Source organism: Salmo salar, chromosome 10, assembly GCF_965601325.2.
Source record: "Salmo salar chromosome 10, fSalSal1, whole genome shotgun sequence".
NCBI lineage: Eukaryota > Metazoa > Chordata > Actinopteri > Salmoniformes > Salmonidae > Salmo > Salmo salar.
The window spans coordinates 65,915,325-65,937,372 of record NC_138300.1 but is presented as its reverse complement, the minus strand read 5'-3'; the positions used below and the strand labels follow the sequence as shown (position 1 = coordinate 65,937,372).

The 22,048-nt window shown below is 43.1% G+C and overlaps 1 protein-coding gene across 2 annotated transcripts in view; it reads left to right on the top strand.

Moving 5' to 3' along the window:
- fcsk (fucose kinase) overlaps positions 1-21,790 on the top strand; it is a 44,450-nt gene extending 22,660 nt beyond the window's left edge. Inside the window, exons 5-23 of one of the 2 annotated variants that reach the window (XM_014123847.3) lie at positions 3,317-3,389; positions 3,495-3,592; positions 7,343-7,423; positions 7,753-7,872; positions 8,121-8,292; positions 8,391-8,497; positions 10,831-10,932; positions 11,037-11,210; positions 11,344-11,417; positions 11,521-11,876; positions 12,601-12,817; positions 13,015-13,181; positions 14,061-14,288; positions 16,198-16,341; positions 16,710-16,829; positions 18,842-19,029; positions 19,609-19,708; positions 20,119-20,342; positions 20,534-21,790. In XM_014123847.3, coding sequence (XP_013979322.2) covers positions 3,317-3,389; positions 3,495-3,592; positions 7,343-7,423; positions 7,753-7,872; positions 8,121-8,292; positions 8,391-8,497; positions 10,831-10,932; positions 11,037-11,210; positions 11,344-11,417; positions 11,521-11,876; positions 12,601-12,817; positions 13,015-13,181; positions 14,061-14,288; positions 16,198-16,341; positions 16,710-16,829; positions 18,842-19,029; positions 19,609-19,708; positions 20,119-20,342; positions 20,534-20,605 — 2,817 coding nt within the window. In that variant the 3' untranslated portion in view covers positions 20,606-21,790. The remainder of the gene's footprint in view (positions 1-3,316; positions 3,390-3,494; positions 3,593-7,342; positions 7,424-7,752; positions 7,873-8,120; positions 8,293-8,390; positions 8,498-10,830; positions 10,933-11,036; positions 11,211-11,343; positions 11,418-11,520; positions 11,877-12,600; positions 12,818-13,014; positions 13,182-14,060; positions 14,289-16,197; positions 16,342-16,709; positions 16,830-18,841; positions 19,030-19,608; positions 19,709-20,118; positions 20,343-20,533) is intronic. The other variant, XR_001318650.3, reaches the window with a different exon arrangement.
- Positions 21,791-22,048: the final 258 nt, after the last annotated feature.

Genomic DNA, 22,048 nt, shown 5'->3' with positions numbered 1-22,048 from the left:
CCTATCTTTTGCAACCAATCGAGCTCTGTGGTCTCTGGCCAGTGCATAATCTATGGGGAGAATTACTGTTTTATCTCAATTAGCCACGAAATCCCAAGTTTGAAAGTGACTGTTTGCTGGAAGCTGTGCAGCGCCACTTTCCCCAACGTCGGTCAATTTGAGTTCCGCCAATGAGCTTTAGCCCCTCGCCATTTGAGTGACAGCTACCAAGATGCACACGCAGCAGAGCAAAAGAGAGCGCAGTGACATGGTGCACATATCTGCTTGTGAGAGCTACTTTCACAACTTCTGGCTAAAACGTATACAAAAGTACCTGAGAATCTCTTTTAAAAAAATAGTGTGAAACTTAGTGGATGCTTAAGCTTTGCAGAAAGGCAGAACAATACAGTGAGCTCTAAAATGATTATACAGTGACACATGTTTTTGTTGTTTGTCTCTTTAACATTTTGGATTTGAAATGTTACAATGACTGAGGTTAAAGTGCGGACTGTCAGCTTTTAATTTGCGGGTATTTTCATCCATATCGGTTGAACCGTTTAGAAATGACAGCACTTTTTGTACATAGTCCCCCCATTTTACACAAATTGAATTGTGTATTGAAGTAGTCAAAAGTTTCGTATTTCGTCTTGTATTCCTAACAGGCAAATTTTACATCAAGCTTGTGACTACAAACTTTTTGAATGCATTTGCTGTTAATTTTGGTTGTTTCAGATTGTTTTGTGCCCAATATAAATTAATGGTGGGTAATGTATTGTCATTTTAGAGTCACTTTTATTGTAAATAAGAATAGAATATGTTTCTAAACACTTCTACATTAATGTGGATGCTACCATGATTACAGATAGTCCTGAATGAATTTTGAGTGCGAAAGTTAGACGCACAAATATAATACCCCCAAGACATGCTAACCTCGCACTGTTACACCGTTTTGGGGTATGATATTTGTGCGTGTAACTTTCTCACTCATCATTATTCATGATTCATTCAGAACTATCAGTAATCATGGTAGCATCCACATTAAACACAAACTCATTACCTTCATACTTTCTCTGTTAAATCTTCTAGACCCTGCTGTAAATCAAGCAGACAATGGCAGATAATCAACATAAATGTAGGGGCATTGGATCCAAAATGTTTTTGTCTCGTTCGTTGTGCCAGTGAAGTTGTGATTCACAACTTAACTGACGCAACGAACGAGACATCAAAATATTCTGGACATTATTCCGACATTTTCCACACCGGCTGTTTTTGCATTGCATGCTATATCACAACAGCTGATTGTCACTTAACTGTTCAGAAAAATATTTCCTGGATCAGCTGATAGGCCTATGGATATTGTCGACTAACTAAACAGCTGGATACCAAATGCGCATTCAACAAGTAGGTTTATTAGCCTAGGCATAGCCTATAGAAGAACCACGCAAGTTAGGTGACTTTCGGTCTAGAAGCATTTGATTTAGCAGTTGTATGCATCATTTTGGATTTGTGTGCCCATGAAAACTGGTTTCACGGCATAGCCTAAAATATCAATATGAACATTTGATAAAGCGGTGCTGCCATTAATACGGCACTATCTCATAGACGCAGCAAGACTTTTGTCCCGCTGATGGCCTATACGGGGTCGGAAGGAAATATCATAGGCCTAGTTTCGTTGATAATTAGATTCTATAGAGCAAATTGAAAGAAAATGAATTGTTACAGGGTTGAAATGTATTTTATGAATTATTTGTACTTTTTACCCCTTTTTACTTCCAATTTCGTGATTTCCAATTGGTAGTTACAGGCTCGTCCCATCGCTGCAACTCCCGGACGGACTCGGAAGTTGCAGCGATGAGTCTTCCAAAACACGACCAAGCCTCACTGCTTCTTGACACACTGCTCACACACTTGACACACTGCTCACAGCCGGCCCACCACACGAAGTTGCTTAGACCGCTGCACCATTCGGGAGGCCTGAAATTGCTTTTGTTTATGTGCATGTTTTTAATGAATTAGTATGCTTATGGATGACATTTAAGTTATTTGCCCAACCCTGTTGTATTTATTCCATCTGCAAAGGAAGACAACGAATGCAGCACATATTTATTTTATACAATGTTCTGCCCATATCAACAAATGTGTATATACAATATTCTTCCCATATGAACAATGTATTTTAAGGCATTAGGGAACCAATATATGAGAGCCTTCAGACCGGTTTAACACGAGATTACCCCATCGTTCCCCAGCCAATCATGCACACGCGGGTGCGGATGAAAGAGTCGCCAACAAAGGAGTTAACTTCTGCTGCAACCTTCACTGTGAAATATAATGCGTTGGGGCGGTGCTTCCTGAAATAAATAATTGCTACCAATGTAATTACAGTAATAGCAGGTTTTTCCGAATCTTGAAAGCAAATGCTTTCTGTTTTTTCTTAAAACTATTAATTAGCCCACAGTGAATTGTTTGTGTTTTTAGTAGGGCTATAGTCTTTTATTGATAAATAGTTAATTTGTTTTTGTGTGTCATGTCCATGGACTTTTGTTTGTATTAGCTGCTATTTTGGGTATGATAAACCGGTTGCAACATTGACTATACCATTCTCTGTTAGCCCCGATTTGGTTAGTACTTCTGATTTTAAAATAATATACATAATAAACTGATTTAATCAATTTCTTTGAATATGGGGGGCCACAAGGCTGTATGTTTGGGGTCAGTGCTTTTTGAATACATTTAATGTAACCAGGGCCCAGATTCACAAAACCTTAAGAAATTTCTTCTTAACTGCCATTTCTTTCCTGCTCTATAGACTTAAGAAGAACGTTAAGCAAAGTTGCTATTCCTAAAAAGGTTTTTGGAAATGTTCTCGTGCTATTTCTTATGTTTCTCTTAAGCAAAAAGGGACGAAAATTATTGAAAATAAAGTTCTTGGAAACTCATGAAAGCTATTGAACATGTTTAATTCACTCACAAACTTCATATGAAAGTTTCAGTATTGATTATTTTAAACCCAAGAACATGTTTTAAGAACAGTAATCTCAGTAAGAAATATGCTAACATGATTGCCATTTGCTAGCTAGATGGCTAGCTAAAACGGTTGCCTAGCAACAAGAAGATATTTGAGAAGTTCATAAAACATTTTTTTAATTCTTAATATATTGTTGCGGAATTGCACTTAGGAACATCTTGTTTTTCTTAAGAAGCTTCTTAAGTTTTTGCATAAGTGTTTTGTGAATCTGGGCCCAGGTCAAGAACAAATTACCTACCTCCATTTTTTTGTGTTGTGTCTGCCTCACACAGTTTTTTTTTGTCTCTGCCTTGTTTGGTCCATCTGTAGGTGTGCCCTGGTTCTCCCCCGGGTGTTTGGGTGTGCAGCACTGACATGATCCTGACCATGCCGACTACCTTCAGTTAGATCTTCTCTACAATTCCATTCAGAGTATATTTTAACCATATCTTTTTTTTAACCTGTCTCCCCCACTGTCCCTTAATATTCTTTCTCTTCTGTCTTTCAGAAATGTCATGGGAGGGTTTTTCTGGGGTCCGTGTGTTGGCACTACCTGGTGATGTCTCTTACGCCGCCAATCATGGAGTCTACTTTGCTGATGAGCAGGTACATAACTTTTAAGGTTGTGTCTCTTACTGAATGGAATGACAAACTCTAGATACAGTGCCTTCAGAAACTATTCACACCCATTGAATTTTTCCACATATTGTTGTGTTACAGCCTGAATATTAAATTGATAAAATGTATATTTTTTGTCACTGGCCTACATACAATACCCCATAATGTCAAAGTAGATTGGAATTTATAAAAACATTTTTTTACAAATGTCTTGAGTCAATAAGTATTCAACCCCTTTGTTATGGCAAGCCTAAATATGTTCAGGAGTAAACATTTGCTTAACAAGTTGCATAAGTGCAATAATTGACATGATTTTTGAATGACAACTTCATCTCTTTACTCCACACATACAATTATCTGTAAGGGATGAATATTTTTCCGGAACTCTACCAAGTTTCAATACCGGAAATAATTCGTCCCGGGAAATACCACAAAAACTGTAAGTGCCAATTTAAAGTGTTTAAAACCAAGATATGGTCAGGGTTCTCCCAAAATAAGGTTGTTGCTGCGCCACATTGCCCTCTTAGCGACACCACTGTGTAAAGATTTCACAGCAAGTGAAACTGATATTTCGTAATGATAGAGTAGCTTTGATCGTCACTGACATTGTTGTTAATTGTGAACAGACCTCTCATAAATCCAGAGCATTATCATGTTCCTTTAATTATTTCAGCGCATTTCAGCAGTAGGCCTAGGCTATCTCGACACCGAGTCCGCTCAGGACCCACAGAGCGCACCCCGAGTAGGCCATAGCGTTATCGAATCATACAAACTTTGTAATGGCAGTTAAATAAAAGTCAAATCACCAAAGTTGCTAAGCTTGCTAGATAACCTCCCATGAATGACAGAATATCTCCTATTTGTTAAATAGGATTATACAGATCGCAGATCAGCTCATGAATAACGTGGGAGATGAAGAGAGGAAGTTGTTTTAAATATTAAGGTATCTTAACAGGGACCAATTCTGTTTAAAAATATCCATATCTACTCTCATACCGTTTGTTGATCACACATTCTCAAATGACGCTCTCATACGGGCAGCAATATGAGACAGCACAGAGAAGCAGGGGAATTGTTCTAATGGTATTTTGACATGCGTAGGCGAGACATGCTTTGATAATGCAGTCTATGGATTACAGAATAATGTTAGGATTTTTGTTGTTTGATTATCAGACACAGGCTTTTGGTCGGGAGTGGGACTGGCTACTACACGAGTGAAGTGCAAAATTCACTTGTATTATATGCTAGCAAAATGTCCTGAACAGGTAATATAATGTATGACCAAACTAGAATAAAGGTGATAATTAGCACTCACTTCAACTTAGCTAACATTTTCCCAGCCTAATTGTTACCAAATATCCAAACTGAGATTCAGTGAAGACAAAGATCTGACATTGTTGGATTTATCTTAATTAACGGGCACCCCAAACTTGTCTCAATTGAGCCCAATGGCGCTGTCCCAATCAAAAAGGTGCTGAAATGATCATCTAGGTGACAACACACAACCATTGCTTTAAATTAGTACAACAGTTTGTATATGACTTTGGGAGTTTCAGTTTAAGAAAGAATTTAATATATGATTTCAATTGCATTAGCCTACTTCATTCCAATATTTTCATCATTCAGTTGATCATAACTAAGGGGAGTTTTCCTCTCTCTGTGCTTTTTCAAGGCCCAATGGCTGTTTTCTCATCTCCAAACTCTGCTGCCGCCCGCCTATACCGCATTGTTCTCAACACCAGTTTAAGTCAATATAGCCAACTGTTTTCTAGAAATCTGTCTTTTTTGGGGGGTTTGGGCTCATTTAATTTCTGTGATGTCGGCCTGGGCTCGGGCTTCAACTCACCGGGCTTGGATCGGACCTGGATTGAATTTTCCACTCTGATAAACTCTTGTTGGGTTCTGAGAATATGAAATATACTTATTCATGTCACTGAGGGAGTGCTGAGGTTTAGTGGGTCTACACCAGAAGTTAATGGTTATAGGAGGAATATATATATATATAGTGTGTGCAACTAAGCTTGGAATGTGTTGAGTGCAGGGAAGCGATTTACATGTGGCAGGCATTGATAAGGGGAGAGAGCCGTGGATTAGTGATGGAGGGGGGATGAGGTCAGGTCACCTTAAGGGAGAAATAGAAGTTAATGGCCCGTATCACTAGTGTCCTGCCTAGCAGTAAACAATTACGTTTGTACAGATGTGTAGGAGGAGACTCAGCCTATGAGGAACGGTTAAATATCAGTGCTTGTGTGAAAAATGTTTTTGTCTGAATGCAGCTGTATTGACCCTCTGGGAAGAATAAACTTGGTTAAGCTTTCATAAAGTCTGAGTGTTTTACTCTGAGAATTAGAACATAACACTCTAAACTGCATTCTGGTCTCATGTGCAGTGTCAATTAATGGATTAATGGAGACTTTGTGTGAAGTAAATACGCTAGGCTAAAGGCTTCCATGCAACAACCTGTTTGGATAATATGCCACTACATTTTTTTGCCAATCTGCTGCTGTACATGTGTATTTTGTGGTATTGCGACATTGTGGGAATATTTTTGTAATCTTCCTATTTTGTAGGTTTAATTTTTTCGGGAAATGTGAAGAGTGATCCCGGTTACCTGTGTTAATCCCTAGTAAGGTCCTTCAGTCGAGCAGTGAATTTCATACACACATTCAACCACAAAGACCAGGGAGGATTTCCAGTGCCTTGCAAAGAAGGGCACCTATTAGTAGATTAGTATGAGGCCAGTGTTGACTAAAACAGTTAGAGTTTAATGGCTGTGATAGGATAAAACTGAGGATGGATCAACAACATTGTAGTTACTCCACAATACTAACCTAACTGGCAGTGAAAAGAAGGAAGCCTGTACAACAAGGCAATACTGCAAAAAATGTGGCGAAGAGAATTCACCTTTTGTACTGAATACAAAGTTTTACGTTTGTGGCAAATCCAATACACACATTACTGAGTACCACTCCATATTTTCAAACATAGTGGTGGCTGCATCATGTTATGGGTATGCTTGTAATCATTAAGGACTGGGGAGTTTTTCAGGATAAAAAAGAAACGTAATGGAGCTAAGCACAGGCAAAATCCTAGAGGAAAACCTGGTTCAGTATGCTTTATACCAGATACTGGGAGATAAATTCACCTTTTCAGCAGGACAATAACCTTAAACACAAGGCCAAATCTACACTGGAGTTGCTTACCAATACCAAGACAGTGAATGTTCTTGAGTGGCTGACTGTACAGTTTTGAATTAATCTACTTGAAAATCTACGGCAAGACCTTTTAAAATGGTTGTCTAGCAATGATCAACAACAAATTTGACAGAGCTTGAAGAATTGTGAAAAGAATAATGGGCAGATGTTGCACAGTCCAGGTGTAGAAAGCTCTTAGAGACTTATCCAGAAAGACTCCCAGCTGTAATCACCGCCAAAGGTGCTTCTACAAAAGTATTGACTCGGGAGTGAAATCTTATTTGAATGAGATTTCTGTATTTCATTTTCAATACATTTGGAAACATTACTAAAAACACGTTTTTACTTTGTCGTGATTGGGTCTTGGGTGAGAGAAAAAAAATCTATTTTGAATTCAGACTGTAACACAACAAAGTGGAATAAGCCAATGAATACTTTCTGAAGGCACTGTACACATTCTTTTGACAGTATGTTTATGAACAATGGCTGCATGAAGATGATCATTCATAAGTAGTGCCAAATGGTGGTTTCTCTCTGCTCATAGGGTAGAGTACGTGACATCATCTACAAGGGGTCAGAGGAGCGGATTCGCCGAGCCGCACAGCTTGATGGGATGGTGCCACTGGTAAGTCAAAGATAGTGAATATAGGAAAATATCCAGAAATGTATTTTTTCTTCAATAAAAAGAGTCATGGGACTACCTAGACGGCAGGTAGGCTAGCGGTTAGAGCGTTGGGCCAGTAACTCGAAGGTTACTGGTTCGAATACCCGAGATGACAAGGTGAAAAATGATGTGCCCTTGATCAAGGCAATTAACCCTAATTTGCTCCAGGGGCGCTGGCTGACCCTGTGAAACAACCCATTTCACTGCACCTATTGCGTGTACTGTGTGATAAAACAACCTCGTTTTATTTTATGAGCCTGCAGCATATGTAATGATGTAACTCCATTCAGGTGTCAGGGCCTGTGTTCTTCTGCAGGAGGGTACTAGAGCGATTGCTGAAGGCCCATGTTACCCCTCCCCTTGACGGCTGCACGTACATGGGCATGGACTCTGGGGCACCACCCCTTCAGGTATGCAGTCTTCGTCTTTACTTCTCATTTCTAATTCTCATTTTCTTTACCTCTCTTTGTGCCTGTCACGCTCCATTTCATCTTCTGTATTAATTTCACTCTTCCATATCTTTGCACCCCCCCCCCCCCCCCAAACACGGTTCTGTTTTTTTCTAGGTTTACACAAAGCTGGTTTTATTCTGATACAGCCTTATCCTCTGTTACATCCCTTCATTGTCTTTCTTTCCATGGTTATTTATTATCTGCAGATCTCCCTCTTCCTGGATTTGTTGATGTGTCTTTGCTCAGACCTGAGTGAGTCAGAGTTTGTGAATGGGGAGAGGACGGGCTGCAGTTCCCCCATCAGTCAACAGGGAGCAGTAGTGAGGAGCGCACGTGCCTTGCTATGGAGGATACTGAGAGGCACCACTCTCCATATGGGTATGTCTCTTTCTATGTGGTACGTCACTCTCTGTACATGCCAAATGTGCCATCCTATTACAAGTCGTTCATAAGTGTGTTTGGTTTTCTCCTTGCAGTTTACGTTCCTGGCGGTTGCTATGACTACCTGACTCTGTCCGGTAGAGAGCACATTGGCCGCCTGACAAAGAAGGGGACAGAGAGAGACACTCTTTCACACATACAGGTACCGTACTGGCAGTGGCGGTCGGTGCTGTTTTTAAGATGCAGTATTTTCCTTGTTAATGAGCATGGCCTTATGTCTATTACAGCATATTGGATGACTGTCATTCATATTCCATTCACCCAGCTCAATGTAACAGTGATAGGTTTAGGCTACTACATGATACTTGTTTTCCCTGTGCCCATCAAGATGTTGCTAAAACCTAGCCTATGAATGAAAGTTTACAACGTAGGTGCACAGGTCGAGACAATTTTAAGTTACCAAGGTGACAGACAGTGACAATGATCTAGGATGTAATCGTTAGTCCATCCGTTGAAAATGAGTTTCTATTGGACAAATTCAGGTATGTTCCGTTTGCTGCCGTTGTTAAGAAAAGTTGTTCAACAGAATGGGCGGAACGAAGACGCCCCTGATCAAACACAAACAGAGACCACTTTCCTCCTTGTGTATATATCTAATTCCTTCTCGCACATTTTCCCTTCGCTTGTGGGCTTCAGCTTTCTGTGACCAGGCCAAAAAAGCTTTCCAAGCCAATAGAAGCCATATAATGACTACCAATCACTACACACAGCCTACATCGTTGTCACCTCATAGTCAACATACTTTTGTATATATAGTGTATGTGGACACCCCTTCAAATTAGTGGATTCGACTATTTTAGCCACGCCCGTTGCTGACGGGTGTATAAAATCGAGCACACAGCCATGCAATCTCCATAGACAAACATTGGCAGTAGAATGGGCTTACTGAAGAGCTCAGTAACTTTCAATGTGGCACTGTCATAGTATGCCACCTTTTCAACAAGTCAGTTCATCAGATTTCTGCCCTGCTACAGCTTCCCCGGTCAACTGTAAGTGCTGTTATTGTGAAGTGGAAACGTCTAGGAGCAACAACAGCTCAACCGCAAAGTGGTAGGTAACAAGCTCACAGGACGGGACGTAAAAAAATCGTCTGTTCTCGGTTGCAACACTCACTACCGAGTTCCAAGCTGCCTCTGGAAGCAATGTCAGCACAATAACTGTTTGTCGGAAAGCTTCATGAAATGGGCTTCCATGGCCGGGCAGCTGCACACAAGCCTAAGATCGATGTGGAAGAACCTGACGGGCCTGCACAAAGCCCTGACCTCAACCCCACCGAACACCTTGGGGAGAAATTGGAACGCCGACTGCAAGCCAGGCCTAATCACCCGATATCAGTGCCCGACCTCACGATTGCGCTTGTGGCTGAATGGAAGCAAGTCCCCACAAAAATGTTCGAACATCTAGTGAAAAGCCTTCCCAGAAGAGTGGAGGCTGTTATAGCATCAAAGGGGGACCCAACTCCATATTAATGCCCATGATTTTGGAATGAGATGTTCAACGAGCAGGTGTCCACATACTTTTGGTCATGTAATGTAGCTACTATACTAATGCTTTTGTAAACCCACTACAATCATGCAGTACAGTCACTTACATTGGCAGGCCCCTTTGGCAATAAATTAATAAAACCTAAAGCTTACTTTGACTTGGAAGAGTTCCAGTGTTGGATAGCCATAGCCAGCTAGCTAACATACTCTAGCATTCTTCTCTGTTTGAGTAGGCTAAACTAGCTAGTTGCATTCAGCTAACTCTTTCTCTCTCGCTTCTCCTTTATTCTGGAAGAAATGAATTTGTTCATCTGTTCAACTATTGTCTTTCTCTCTCTTTGAGTCAACTACTCACCACATTTTATGCGCTGCAGTGCTAGCAATCTGAAGCTTATGCTTTCAGTACTAGTATACTTAAAGTACTAGATTCATTCTCCGATCCTTTGATTGGGTGGACAACATGTCAGTTCATGCTGCAAGAGCTCTGATAGGTTGGAAGACGTCCTCCGGAAGTAATTACTGTGTAAGTCTATGGAAGGGGGTGCCTCCTAGGTTTTGTATTGAAGTCAATGTACCCAGAGGAGGACAGAAGCTAGCTGTCCTCCGGCTCCACCATGTGCTACCATACAGAGTGCTGCTAAAGCTACTGTAGACCTTCAATAGCAAAACAGTGTTTTTTTAAATAAATTATTTGGTGACTTGTCAATATATTTAGAATAGTTTTAACTAACAAGGATCACTGTTTTATTGGTTCACTATTTCATTTTTATGTAATTCACTGAGGAGCAAGGTCCTCTTCCTCCTCTTAGGATCTTCCACTGCGTACTAGGTAACCCTTCACTCGTAAGGTCTACATAAAGCTGCCATAAACGTGTCAGGAAAAATACATTGAATTGATCCCAACCTTGGTCACAACCCTGGACCCAACCCTGGACCAAGCAATGTGTGTGTTTAATATCTGTCCATGTAGTTCTGTCTGTGTTGTCCTCAGAATACTCAGTGTGTGAGTGATGGAGGCAGGGTGATCAACAGTGTTCTGGAGGGGGACGTCAGGGTTGCGTCAGGAGCAGTAATCCAGCACTGCCACCTTCAGGTCTGGAGGAAGTCAAACATAGAATAAAATGTGTACTTAAAACATTTATTTCACCGTGTCCCCGTATGCTGGGATGTTGTATGACCTTTGACCTCTTCTCCCAGGGACCAGTGGAGGTGAATTCAGGTTGTTTACTATCAGGCCTGGAAGTGACCTCATCTTCGCACATCCAGCAGCTGGCCTTAACCAATGACCACATCATCCAAGGGCACCACATACAACTGGGAGAGATGAAGATTACTGTTTATACAGTGCTGGGGGCTTACGATGATCTTAAGGTAGCAAGGCGTTGTCTTCTCTCTCCTCCTCCCTTCCACCTTCTTTAGATATTTCACCATCTGAATGATAGGACTGTGGACAGAGGCTGTTTAGAATGTCTGTTGGTCTCTTACAGACCTTGCCTTCCCATAGGTTTCCTGCGATGACGATGGTGCCACCTTTCTGAATCACAGATGGAGTGACCTCTACAGCCGCACTGGAATACAGTAAGCGTGTTAGCTTGACTGCTAACCTACTCTGCTCATGATTTGGACCCTTGGAATGATGAATGTTATATTTGCTGGGTCCCTCTGCTCTTTCTCTCCCTAGGCCTGAGGATCTGTGGTGGTCTGGGAGGTCCCAGTCCCTCATGGAGGCCCGCCTGTTCCCAGTCTTCCAGCCGCGGGGGGGTGCGGTGGGGCTGGAGGTGGGGGTGTGCTGGCTGTTGGGTGGGCCGGGGGCACTGGAGCAGTGGAGGGCCGTGTGGAGGCTCTCTCTCCGAGAGGTACTTTCCCTTACTGACCAGGAGGGGGAGCTGCGCTGGAGGGAGGCACTGTTCTTCCAGGTGGGGAGGAGGAGAGTGATGGACAACTTGAAGAGCCAGAGCGATCGTGGGTTGTTGCCCAGCTTCAGGGCTGCCGTGCTTGGAGGCCAGCATGAGGAGCTCCTCTGCACACTAGACTCCAGTGAGTATTGATGTCCCTTTATTTGACTGTGAGAACACAAGGAGCTGCAGTGCAGACACAAGGAGCTGCAGTGCAGACACAAGGAGCTGCAGTGCAGACACAAGGAGCTGCAGTGCAGACACAAGGAGCTGCAGTGCAGACACAAGGAGCTGCAGTGCAGACACAAGGAGCTGCAGTGCAGACACAAGGAGCTGCAGTGCAGACACAAGGAGCTGCAGTGCAGACACAAGAGCTGCAGTGCAGACACAAGGAGCTGCAGTGCAGACACAAGGAGCTGCAGTGCAGACACAAGGAGCTGCAGTGCAGACACAAGGAGCTGCAGTGCAGACACAAGGAGCTGCAGTGCAGACACAAGGAGCTGCAGTGCAGACACAAGGAGCTGCAGTGCAGACACAAGGAGCTGCAGTGCAGACACAAGGAGCTGCAGTGCAGACACAAGGAGCTGCAGTGCAGACACAAGGAGCTGCAGTGCGGAGGAGTTAGTGTCTCAGGCCCCATCTTATTTCTTTCACCTTTTCAACACTTGAAGTTTATGTTCTCTAAATGTGTGTTTGTGTGAATTCCTGGGGGTGCAGGTGCCTGAATGCATTATACAGGCTCATTTTGCACTCTTGCTGTCAGACAGCCATAAGAATGGAAAAAAGGCTGGTGGAGACCAAGTAGACCTACTGTTATCTACGTGCTGACACGCTCTCAATGACGATAGTAATCTTGTGTGCTCCAGTTGCAGCGGGCAGCAGGGAGAACCTGGGAGTGGCGGCCCGCTGCCTGGCCTGTATAGCTGACGTGTTGGCCTGCCTGGCCGGGGAGGGCCGAGGCGGGCTGAGGAGCGGGCCGGCTGCTAACCCCGCCTGGAGCCATGCCTTCTCCATCCTGGAGCAGGGACACCTGCTGGGTGGCGTCCAGGCCCTGGCCACCGAGAGAGCCAAATGGCTCAGCAGGTCAGACCCATACTGATACTATTAACTACTAACCCTCCATTAGTAGGGACTGCTAACATATGCATGTTTGCACCATAATGCTTACTCTCTGCAATATCAGTTCCTTAAGTCTGTGGTCAAGAAGGAAAGGAAACCATAAATTATTATAATATATTTAAATTAAGTCAGAAGTGACAGTATATGATTGCCCCCTGCAGGCCAGACTTGCTGGTGCGTGCTGCACGGCACTATGAGGCGGCCGGGCAGGTGCTGTTACGACAGGCTGTGATGTTGTCACAGAGATTTATCTCCATTGGTCAAGGTGAGGTCCCGCCCCTTGGGGAATGGCAAGATGTGGAGTGTCCTGCCAGACTGGACCTCTCAGGTGAGTCAACGGCCCTGTTCTATTTCACCCCTAGACCAGCGTTTCTAAAACTCTGTCTTCGGGACCTGAAGGCGTAGGCTTTTTGGTTTTTCCCCTAATGTTACACAGCTGATTCAAATGATCAAAGCTTGATGATTAGTTGATTATTTAAATAAGCTGTGTAGCCCTAGGGCAAAAACCCAAATGTGTAGCCCTTGGGGTCACGAGGACCGAGTTTGGGAAACTCTTCCCTTAGTCAAACTCTAATGGCAAAGCTCTTTTGAGGAGTTATCCCTACTCTTTTAAACCGGGACAATACCCCTAAAAACATGCCGTTCGTTTTTACTCTGTTTATTTAGAACCTAACGGACATCTAGTCAAAGCTCAAACCAAGTTTATTCACCCACTGTGTCAAATAGCTGCGAAGACGTGTTTTCACCAGCACAAGTATTTAAACCCCCCTTTAGGTGGAGTCTTCTCCTTTTCTATAAACTCTACATCTTTGTTGCTAGGCAGGAAGTTAAGTGATGTGGGTAATAAACTGTTCCTTCTCCCTTCATGTGACCTGACCTGACCTCGGCCCCCCCATTCCTCACTAATCCACAGCTATCCACCCTTATCAGTGACCGCAACCATGTGATTGCCTTTCTCTTACTTAGTAATATGCCAAACCCCTGGCTCTTATCCAACCTCCATTGACCCCACCATATACATTCCTCATACATGTACCCATTAACGTCTAGTATAGCAAGTATTTCAAACTGGAACCCAACAATGCTACGAGATGCTTAGTTTAACATATAATTGAATGGAAAGTCATTAGCCTGGTCCTATATCAGTTTGCGTTCTCTTGCCACAAAGCCCGTAGGAGTACTTCTCACAATAGGCTCTATCCCACAGGTGGCTGGAGCGACACTCCGCCCATTGCCTTTGAACATGGCGGCGCAGTGGTCAACGTGGCGGTGAAGGTCGACGGGAGACGGCCCATTGGTGCCCGAGCTCGTCGCATCAAAGAGCCCCGTCTACTATTGGTCAGTTCCAGCGGAGTGCAGGATGATGCTATCGCCATGGAGACAGTTTGCGAGAAGCTGGAGGATCTGAAAGACCACTGTGTGCCATATGCACCTGGTAAGACTTAAATGGGCATTTTTATGTACTTTTGTGTCCATTTAAAAAAACATCAAATTGATCAGAAATACAGTGTAGACATTGTTAATGTTGTAAATGACTATTGTAGCTGGAAACGGTTGATTTTTTTATGGAATATCTACATAGGCGTACAGAGGCCCATTATCAGCAACCATCACTCCTGTGTTCCAATTGCACGTTGTTAGCTAATCTAAGTTTATCATTTTCAAAAGGCTAATTGATCATTAGAAAACCCTTTTGCAATTATGTTCGCACAGCTGGAAAGTGTTGTCCTGATTTAAAGAAGCAATAAAACTGGCCTTTAGACTAGTTGAGTATCTGGAGCATCAGCATTTGTGGGTTCGATTCCAGGATCAAAATGTCCAGAAACAAGTAATTTTCTTATGAAACTCATCAGTTTATTCTTGTTCTGAGAAATGAAGGCCATTCCATGCAAGAAACAGCCAAGAAACTGAAGATCTCGTACTACTCCCGTCACAGAACAGAACTGTCTCTAACCAGAATAGAAAGAGGAGCGGGAGGCCCCGGTGCACAAATGAGCAAGACGACAAGTACATTAGTGTCTAGTTTGAGAAACAGACCCCTCAGAAGTCCTCAACTGGCAGCTTCATTAAATAGTACCTGCAAACACCAGTCTCAACGTCAACAGTGAAGAGGTGACTCTGGGATGCTGGCCTTCTAGGCATAATTACAAAGAAAAAGCCATATCTTAGACTGGCCAATAAAAATAAAAGATTAAGATGGGCAAAAGAACACACACTGGACAGAGGAAGATTGGAAAAAAGTGTTATGGACAGACAAATCTAAGTTTGAGGTGTTCGGATCACAAAGAACATTCGTGAGACGCAGAAAAAAATTAAAAGATGCTTTAGGAGTGCTTGACGCTATCTATCAAGCATGGTGGAGGCAATGTGATGGTCTGGGGGTGCTTTGGTGGTGGTAAAGTGGGAGATTTGTTCAGGGTAAAAGGGATCTTGAAGAAGGAAGGCTATCACTCTGTTTTGCAACGTCCATGCATTACCCTGTGGACGGTGCTTAATTGGAGCCAATTTCCTCCTACAACAGGACAATGACCCAAAGCACAGCTCCAAACTATGCAAGAACTATTTAGGGATGAAGCAGTCAGCTGGTTATCTGTCTATAATGGAGTGGCCAGCACAGTCACCGGATCTCAACCCTATTGAGCTGTTGTGGGAGCATCTTGACCGTATTGTACGTAAGAAGTGCCCATCAAGCCAATCCAACTTGTGGGAGGTTCTTCAGGAAGCATGGGTTGAAATCTTTTCAGATTACCTCAAAAAATTGATAACTAGAATGCCAAAGGTCTGCAAGGCTGTAATTGCTGCAAATGGAGGATTCTTTGACGAAAGCAAAGTTTGAAGGACATAATTTACTATTTCAATTAAAAATCATTATTTATAACCTCGTCAACGTCTTGACTATATTTCTTATTCATTTTGCAACTCATTTCATGTATGTTTTCATGGAAAACAAGGACATTTCTAAGTGAGCCCAAACTTTTGAACGGTAGTGTATGTGGGCCGTGTTTATCAGTAAGTGTGTGTGGAGTCTTGTGTGGCATTTCCATGTATTTTTTTAAAATGATCTTAATAATAATTCTATATCCTTGTGCTGTCTGACTGCTATTGCATGATCCAGTTTTTCATAAAGGCACATTTCTAGTTGTCATGTTTGATCACTTTGTCTTTGATTGTAGTCCAGGTCATGCTTTGTGATCAATAATGTTGTGGTAAAACTGGCAGCTGTCACTGTGAACACTAAATGCTCACCAATTAAACGGGTGCATAAACAGAATTGATGTGTCTTTACGCTACACTACATCCCTGTTGGTCATATCTGGTCATCTGCTCCCGTGTGTGTGTCCCAGCTGCCCTGTTGAAGGCAGTGTGTGTATGCAGCGGCCTGGTTACCTATCCCTCTCGGCAGTCCCTGGATGAGCAGCTCCTTCAGCGCTGGGGCGGAGGGGTGGAGATCCACACCTGGTCCCTCCTGCCGCACGGTTCAGGACTGGGTGAGAAGAGCAATGGCTTGTGCTCAATAGGGCATGTAACAGAACATTTTGCAAGACATTTTTATTAGAGAGTCTAAGTAGTCCCTCCCTGTTTGTCTGTTTTCTTCCATTTGGTGCCTAATGCACATGACCATGGGGCAGCGTCAGCGTCTCATAACACATAAACCACCACATTGTCTCTTGTTGTGGTGCTGCAGAAAAAGCTAAAAACACTACTTGGTCATCAATGACAAGAATTGGGCTAGTCCTGCACACATTGCCCACTCACTCCTTCACCCTTCTCTCCCCTTCCCCTCACATCCCCTCTCTCACTCTTTCTCCATCTTTCTCCCCGTTATCTCTCTTACTGCGTGTTGTTGCACCTGCAGGTACCAGTAGTATCTTGGCGGGAGCGGTGCTGGCAGCCGTTTACAGATGCACGGGGCGAACCTACGACACAGACTCCCTCATTCACGCTGTTCTCCACCTGGAGCAGATGCTGACCACTGGTGAGATAACACGCACTCATTCACTCACTCAACACATCCAGTGCATTCAGAAAGTATTCACACCCCTTGACTTCTTCCACATTTTGTTTGTTACAGCCTTATTCTCAAAGGGATTAAATAAATACATATCCTCGTCAATCTACACACAATACTCCATAATGACAAAGCGAAAACAGGTTTATAGAATTTTTTGCAAATGTATTCAAAGTAAAAAAACGGATACCTTATTTACTTAAGTATTCAGAACTTTTGATGTGAGACTCAAAATTGAGCTCAGGTGCATCCTGTTTCCAATGATCATCCTTGAGATGTTTGTACAACTTGATTGGAGTCCACCTGTGGAAAATTCAATTGATTGGGCATGATTTGGAAAGGCACACACCTGTTTATCTAAGGTCCCACAGTTGACAGTGCATGTCAGAGCAAAAACCAAGCCTTGAGGTTGAACGAATTGTCCATAGAGCTCCGAGACAGGATTGTGTCGAGTCACAGATCTGGGGAAGGGTACCAAAATATTACTGCAGTATTGAAGGTCTCCAAGAACACAGTGGCCTCCATCATTCTTAAATGGAAGAAGTTTGGAACCACCAACACTTTCTGGAGCTGGCCGCCCGGCCAAACTGAGCAATCGGGGGAGAATGGCCTTAGTCAGGGAGGTGACCAAGAACCCCATGGTCACTCTGACAGAGCTCTAGAGTTCCTCTGTGTTGATGGGAAAACCTTCCATAAGGACAACCATCTCTGCAGCACTCCACCAACCAGGCCTTTACGGTAGAGTGGCCCGAAGGAAGCCACTCCTCAGTAAAAGGCACATGACAGCCCGTTGGGAGTTTGCCAAAAGGCACCTAAAGACTCTCAGACCATGGAAAAACAAGATTCTCTGGACTGATGAAACCAAGATTGAACTCTTTGGCTTGAATGCAAAAGCTTCACGTCTGGATGAAACCTGGCACCATCCCTAGGGTGAAGCATAAAAGTGAGAGGAAGTCCAGTCGTTAGTAGTGAAACTGGGCTGAGATTTTGGTCATTTTCTCATCTATGAAACATCTGATCTCAATACATTTGTTTAAGAATGCAAGTTCGAATTGAGTTTGTGCACACGCACTCTTCACAGAGGAGGCGTTCCCTGACTGAAAATGCAAATATACGCTACAATGCGCCAATAGGATCTCACTAGCTCATGCTTGGCCTTCTTCCTTGTTCTGCCCACAATGCTTCATTTGCTCCCACTGTAAACGACACAGATAAACCAGCTTGGGTCAGTTATAAATATCTTTTGCTAAGCTGTTTGCCGGCTATGTGTGGAGCCATGTTTGTTGACATCATTCAATGCATTCTGAGTCACGAAAACGTCTGTCAGACAAAATATGTTATAGCAAGGTGAAGGGATGGTTCACTCGAGAACTTCTGGAAGTGAATGATGGTAGACGACACACCCTCTTCGTCTTTAACATGCATACTGCAAACAGACCCAAGTCATCTTGTTACCTCTTATCTTTGGTTGATGGAGAAAAACAACCATGGCGGAGTGCACAACTACCCACCATCGGACTACTTTGGACTTTTAGAAAGGGTTTTACTCAATTATTTCGATCACTGGTGAGCTCACCTGTGGTATGATGAAGTGTAAATGGTAATTGTTAATTCGTATTATGGTTTCTATCAGCCGAGAGTTGGCTAAATATGACAGCTTGTGTTAGCTCACTCTCTTCTCAGTTAGCGCTAGGACCAATGTAGCCTTTATAACACAATGATAATTGCAACATTTTTTTGTGATAAAACAGTGTGGCCAGCTCAAACACGTCAATCGTAACTAGACATTCTAATGAAGTGTTCTAATCAAACCGGTTTGAGCGTACACAGCAGGGACCACCCGTGTCAAAGGGTTTTAAATCGCTTTGGATAAAAGCGTCTGCTAAATGGCATATTATATTAATAGAATATTATATGATATGTTATTTGTTATGATGCACTCATTCTGTTTCCTTCTCTCTCCCGGTCTCCCTCCTGAGGTGGTGGTTGGCAGGACCAGGTCGGAGGCTTGGTGGGGGGAGTAAAGGTGGCGCGCTCCAAAGCCTGTCTCCCCCTCCGGGTGGAAGTGGAACGTCTCCCTCTCTCCGACGACTTTCTGCTCTCACTGCAACAGCATCTCCTGCTGGTCTACACCGGCAAGACTCGGCTTGCACGAAACTTGCTGCAGGTTAGCCATCCAGCCTTCCACCCTCCACTTATTCCAAGTCACAATGTTAACCCCTTAACTTTATACCATTCATTGGAAAGACTGACTTTGTGTACTTTCAAAAAAGAATTGTAACTTATAAATCAGGCCTTTTAGTCTATATTGAGTTTAAATCTCCACTTTAATAAATCCAAAACTTTCTGACTGTGTGCTAGAACACCTTGTTAGTGCTTTAGTCAAGTTTAGGGTTCAAAAGATCGCTTTAAGATTTAATGAGGTTCTGTAAAGTTCCTTTAATATATTTGCACCAATCATCCACACTTCCTGTTTCCACAATAATATTTCTGATCACTTCCTGTTTACAGTGTACAGTTGTGGTAGAACACTTCCTCTCAGTGCTGCAGGCATTTTGTCATTTCACATGTACCATGTATTTACTAGCACAAACCTTTCAAAACTACATGATCAAAACAGTACGTCAACTGCTACAGCTACTTAGAGGAATAGCCAAGGAGAGGAAGCTACTGAGATGTACCCCTGGTGCAGTTTCAAGGATGTTGGGTGTCTCGTCTCTAAAATGGCTGCCATGTTGTTGTGCAGGACACGGTGCGGCGCTGGTACAGCCGTGTGCCCTCCATCGTGGAGAACGCTGGGCAGCTAGTGGACAACGCAGAAGAGTGTGCCCGCGCCTGTACAGAAGGTGAGAGGGAGAGGAATGGTCTTTCAAACTCGTACCTAAGTGGGGCTGCATATATTAATTGGCAGATTTCTTTCTTGCTGCACCTGTTTCGACATGGGCGCATGCTGAAAAATGTCATGACCGCCACAGCCCTAGTCTGCTTGGCATAAATATATTAAAGGAACTTTACAGAACCTCATTAAATCCTAAAGCGATCTTTTGAACCCTAAACTTGACTAAAGCACTAACAAGGTGTTCTAGCACACAGTCAGAAAGTGTTGGATTTATTACAGTGGCGATTTAAACTCAATACAGACTAAAAGGCTTGATTTCTAAGTTACAATTATTTTTTGAAAATACAAAGTTTTTCTTAAGTCAGTCTTTTCAATGAATGATATAAGTTAACCCCTCTCCCCTCCATCTCCCCCTAGGCTCTCTCCCCAGGCTGGGGGCTTGTCTGGAGCGTTACTGGGGCCAGAAGAAGGTGATGGCTCCGGGGTGTGAGCCGGCAGCTGTGCGGACCATGATGGATGCCCTGCGCCCGCTGGCCCTGGGACAGACTCTGGCTGGGGCGGGCGGAGGGGGCTTCCTCTATCTGCTGACCCGCCAGCCACAGCAGGGGGAGGCAGTGCGTCAGGTCCTCAACAACACACAAGTGAGCATATAGACAGATGGCGATATACTGAAAGGATCAGGAATAGTTCAAATGAAGATGGCAGGGAATGAACAGGGCAAAGTTATATCAGTCCTATGTGTTTAAAACTTGAATTTAAAAAGAACCCATTTAAAAGCAGAGTTCAGCTATGCTCAGCGTTTCAGCTGACATTGACTGTTTTTGTGTCCCAGGGCCTCCGAGACTTCAGTGTCCATCCAGTTGAGCTGGACATGGACGGCATCTCACTGCTGAAGTCTTCCTGAGACAGACAGATGGACGTCTGGACCCTAAGCCATTTTTATACACATTTCTAACTACTTTTATGATCTATTGGGGGACATTTAGTGTTAGGACATATCACAGGAGGTTGGTGGCACCTTAATTGTGGAGGACAGGCTCGTACTAATGGCTAGAGCAGAATGAGTGGAATGGTATTAAATACATCAGACACATGGTTTCCAGGTGTTTGTTGCCATTCCATTTGCTCCCTTCCAGCCATTATTATGAGCCGTTCTCCCCTCAGCAGCCTCCACTGGAACATATACACCTTTCAAACCGAGACATTTTTCCACCAACTTTAGCCCGACTTCTCTCTATATATAAGAAAGGTATTGCCCGCGACAAAGCCTATATGTTTATTTCCGCCAACCGACCTAGTCATGATTACGGTAAAGTTCTGCCTACGGCTTAGTATGAAATGTAGCCATAAAATCCTGTGGCGGAATTGCCACGCACTACGCTCTAAAGCTCTTGATGGTTGCTAGACAGCGGCCGTTACTACTATCATCCTGGCAGTTAGAAACTTTGCGAGGCATGTCACTTCACCCATCTCTTCGCATAGCCCACCACATGCACTAATTTCTTAACCACAACTGTGGAAACAAATATCACTGAATGATGAAAATATTGGAATAAAGTAGGCTAATGCAATTGAAGGCATCAAATTATTGTTTACTTAAACTCGCAAAGTCATCCAATTGTTATAATAGGCCTACAATTGAGGTGAGTGCCGCTCATGATCATCTTGTCTAGTTGGCTCATTTATTAGCCCTGATCACACACAGTAGGAACACGAGACTCCAATGCTTTTGAAAATATAGATTGCTATTATTTTCTATCGGTGTCAGGATGAAGATATTCAATGTAATATCCTACGCCTGCTCCCTAACAAAGCAGAGTGAGGGTTGGAAAGAGGTGACACGTAGATGAAAAAAATAATTGGGTTTAATTTGGGCTCTGTTAAATCTTTTTTTTTATGTTGCCATGATGCAAGTTGTGTGGGATATTCTTTGTATTTTATTCTGTTATTTCATTCTTAGCCTACTATAAAATGTGTGACTGTCTTTTTCTGTTTAATAAACAAAATAAATATTGATTTCATGTGCACGTGACAACCATAGAGGCTGCACAGACCAGTAACATAATTAAACTCTATCCTTTTGAAAATATTTTTTATTAGTCTTATGTTTCTTAGGCTCTGCCTAAACAAATGAATAATGGATTTTTGTTATGGTGTATATTCAATGTAATTATGAAAATAGACAACCACCCACATCTGCACACCACTACAACCACTCGTCCACGGCATGCGCACGGGAGGTATAAAAGGCGTATGCAGGCAAGAATGGGCCTGTTTGGGGGTCATATAAACATTGGGAGAAAACAATTTACCAGGCAAAATACTGTAAATCCTATGTGAATGCAGT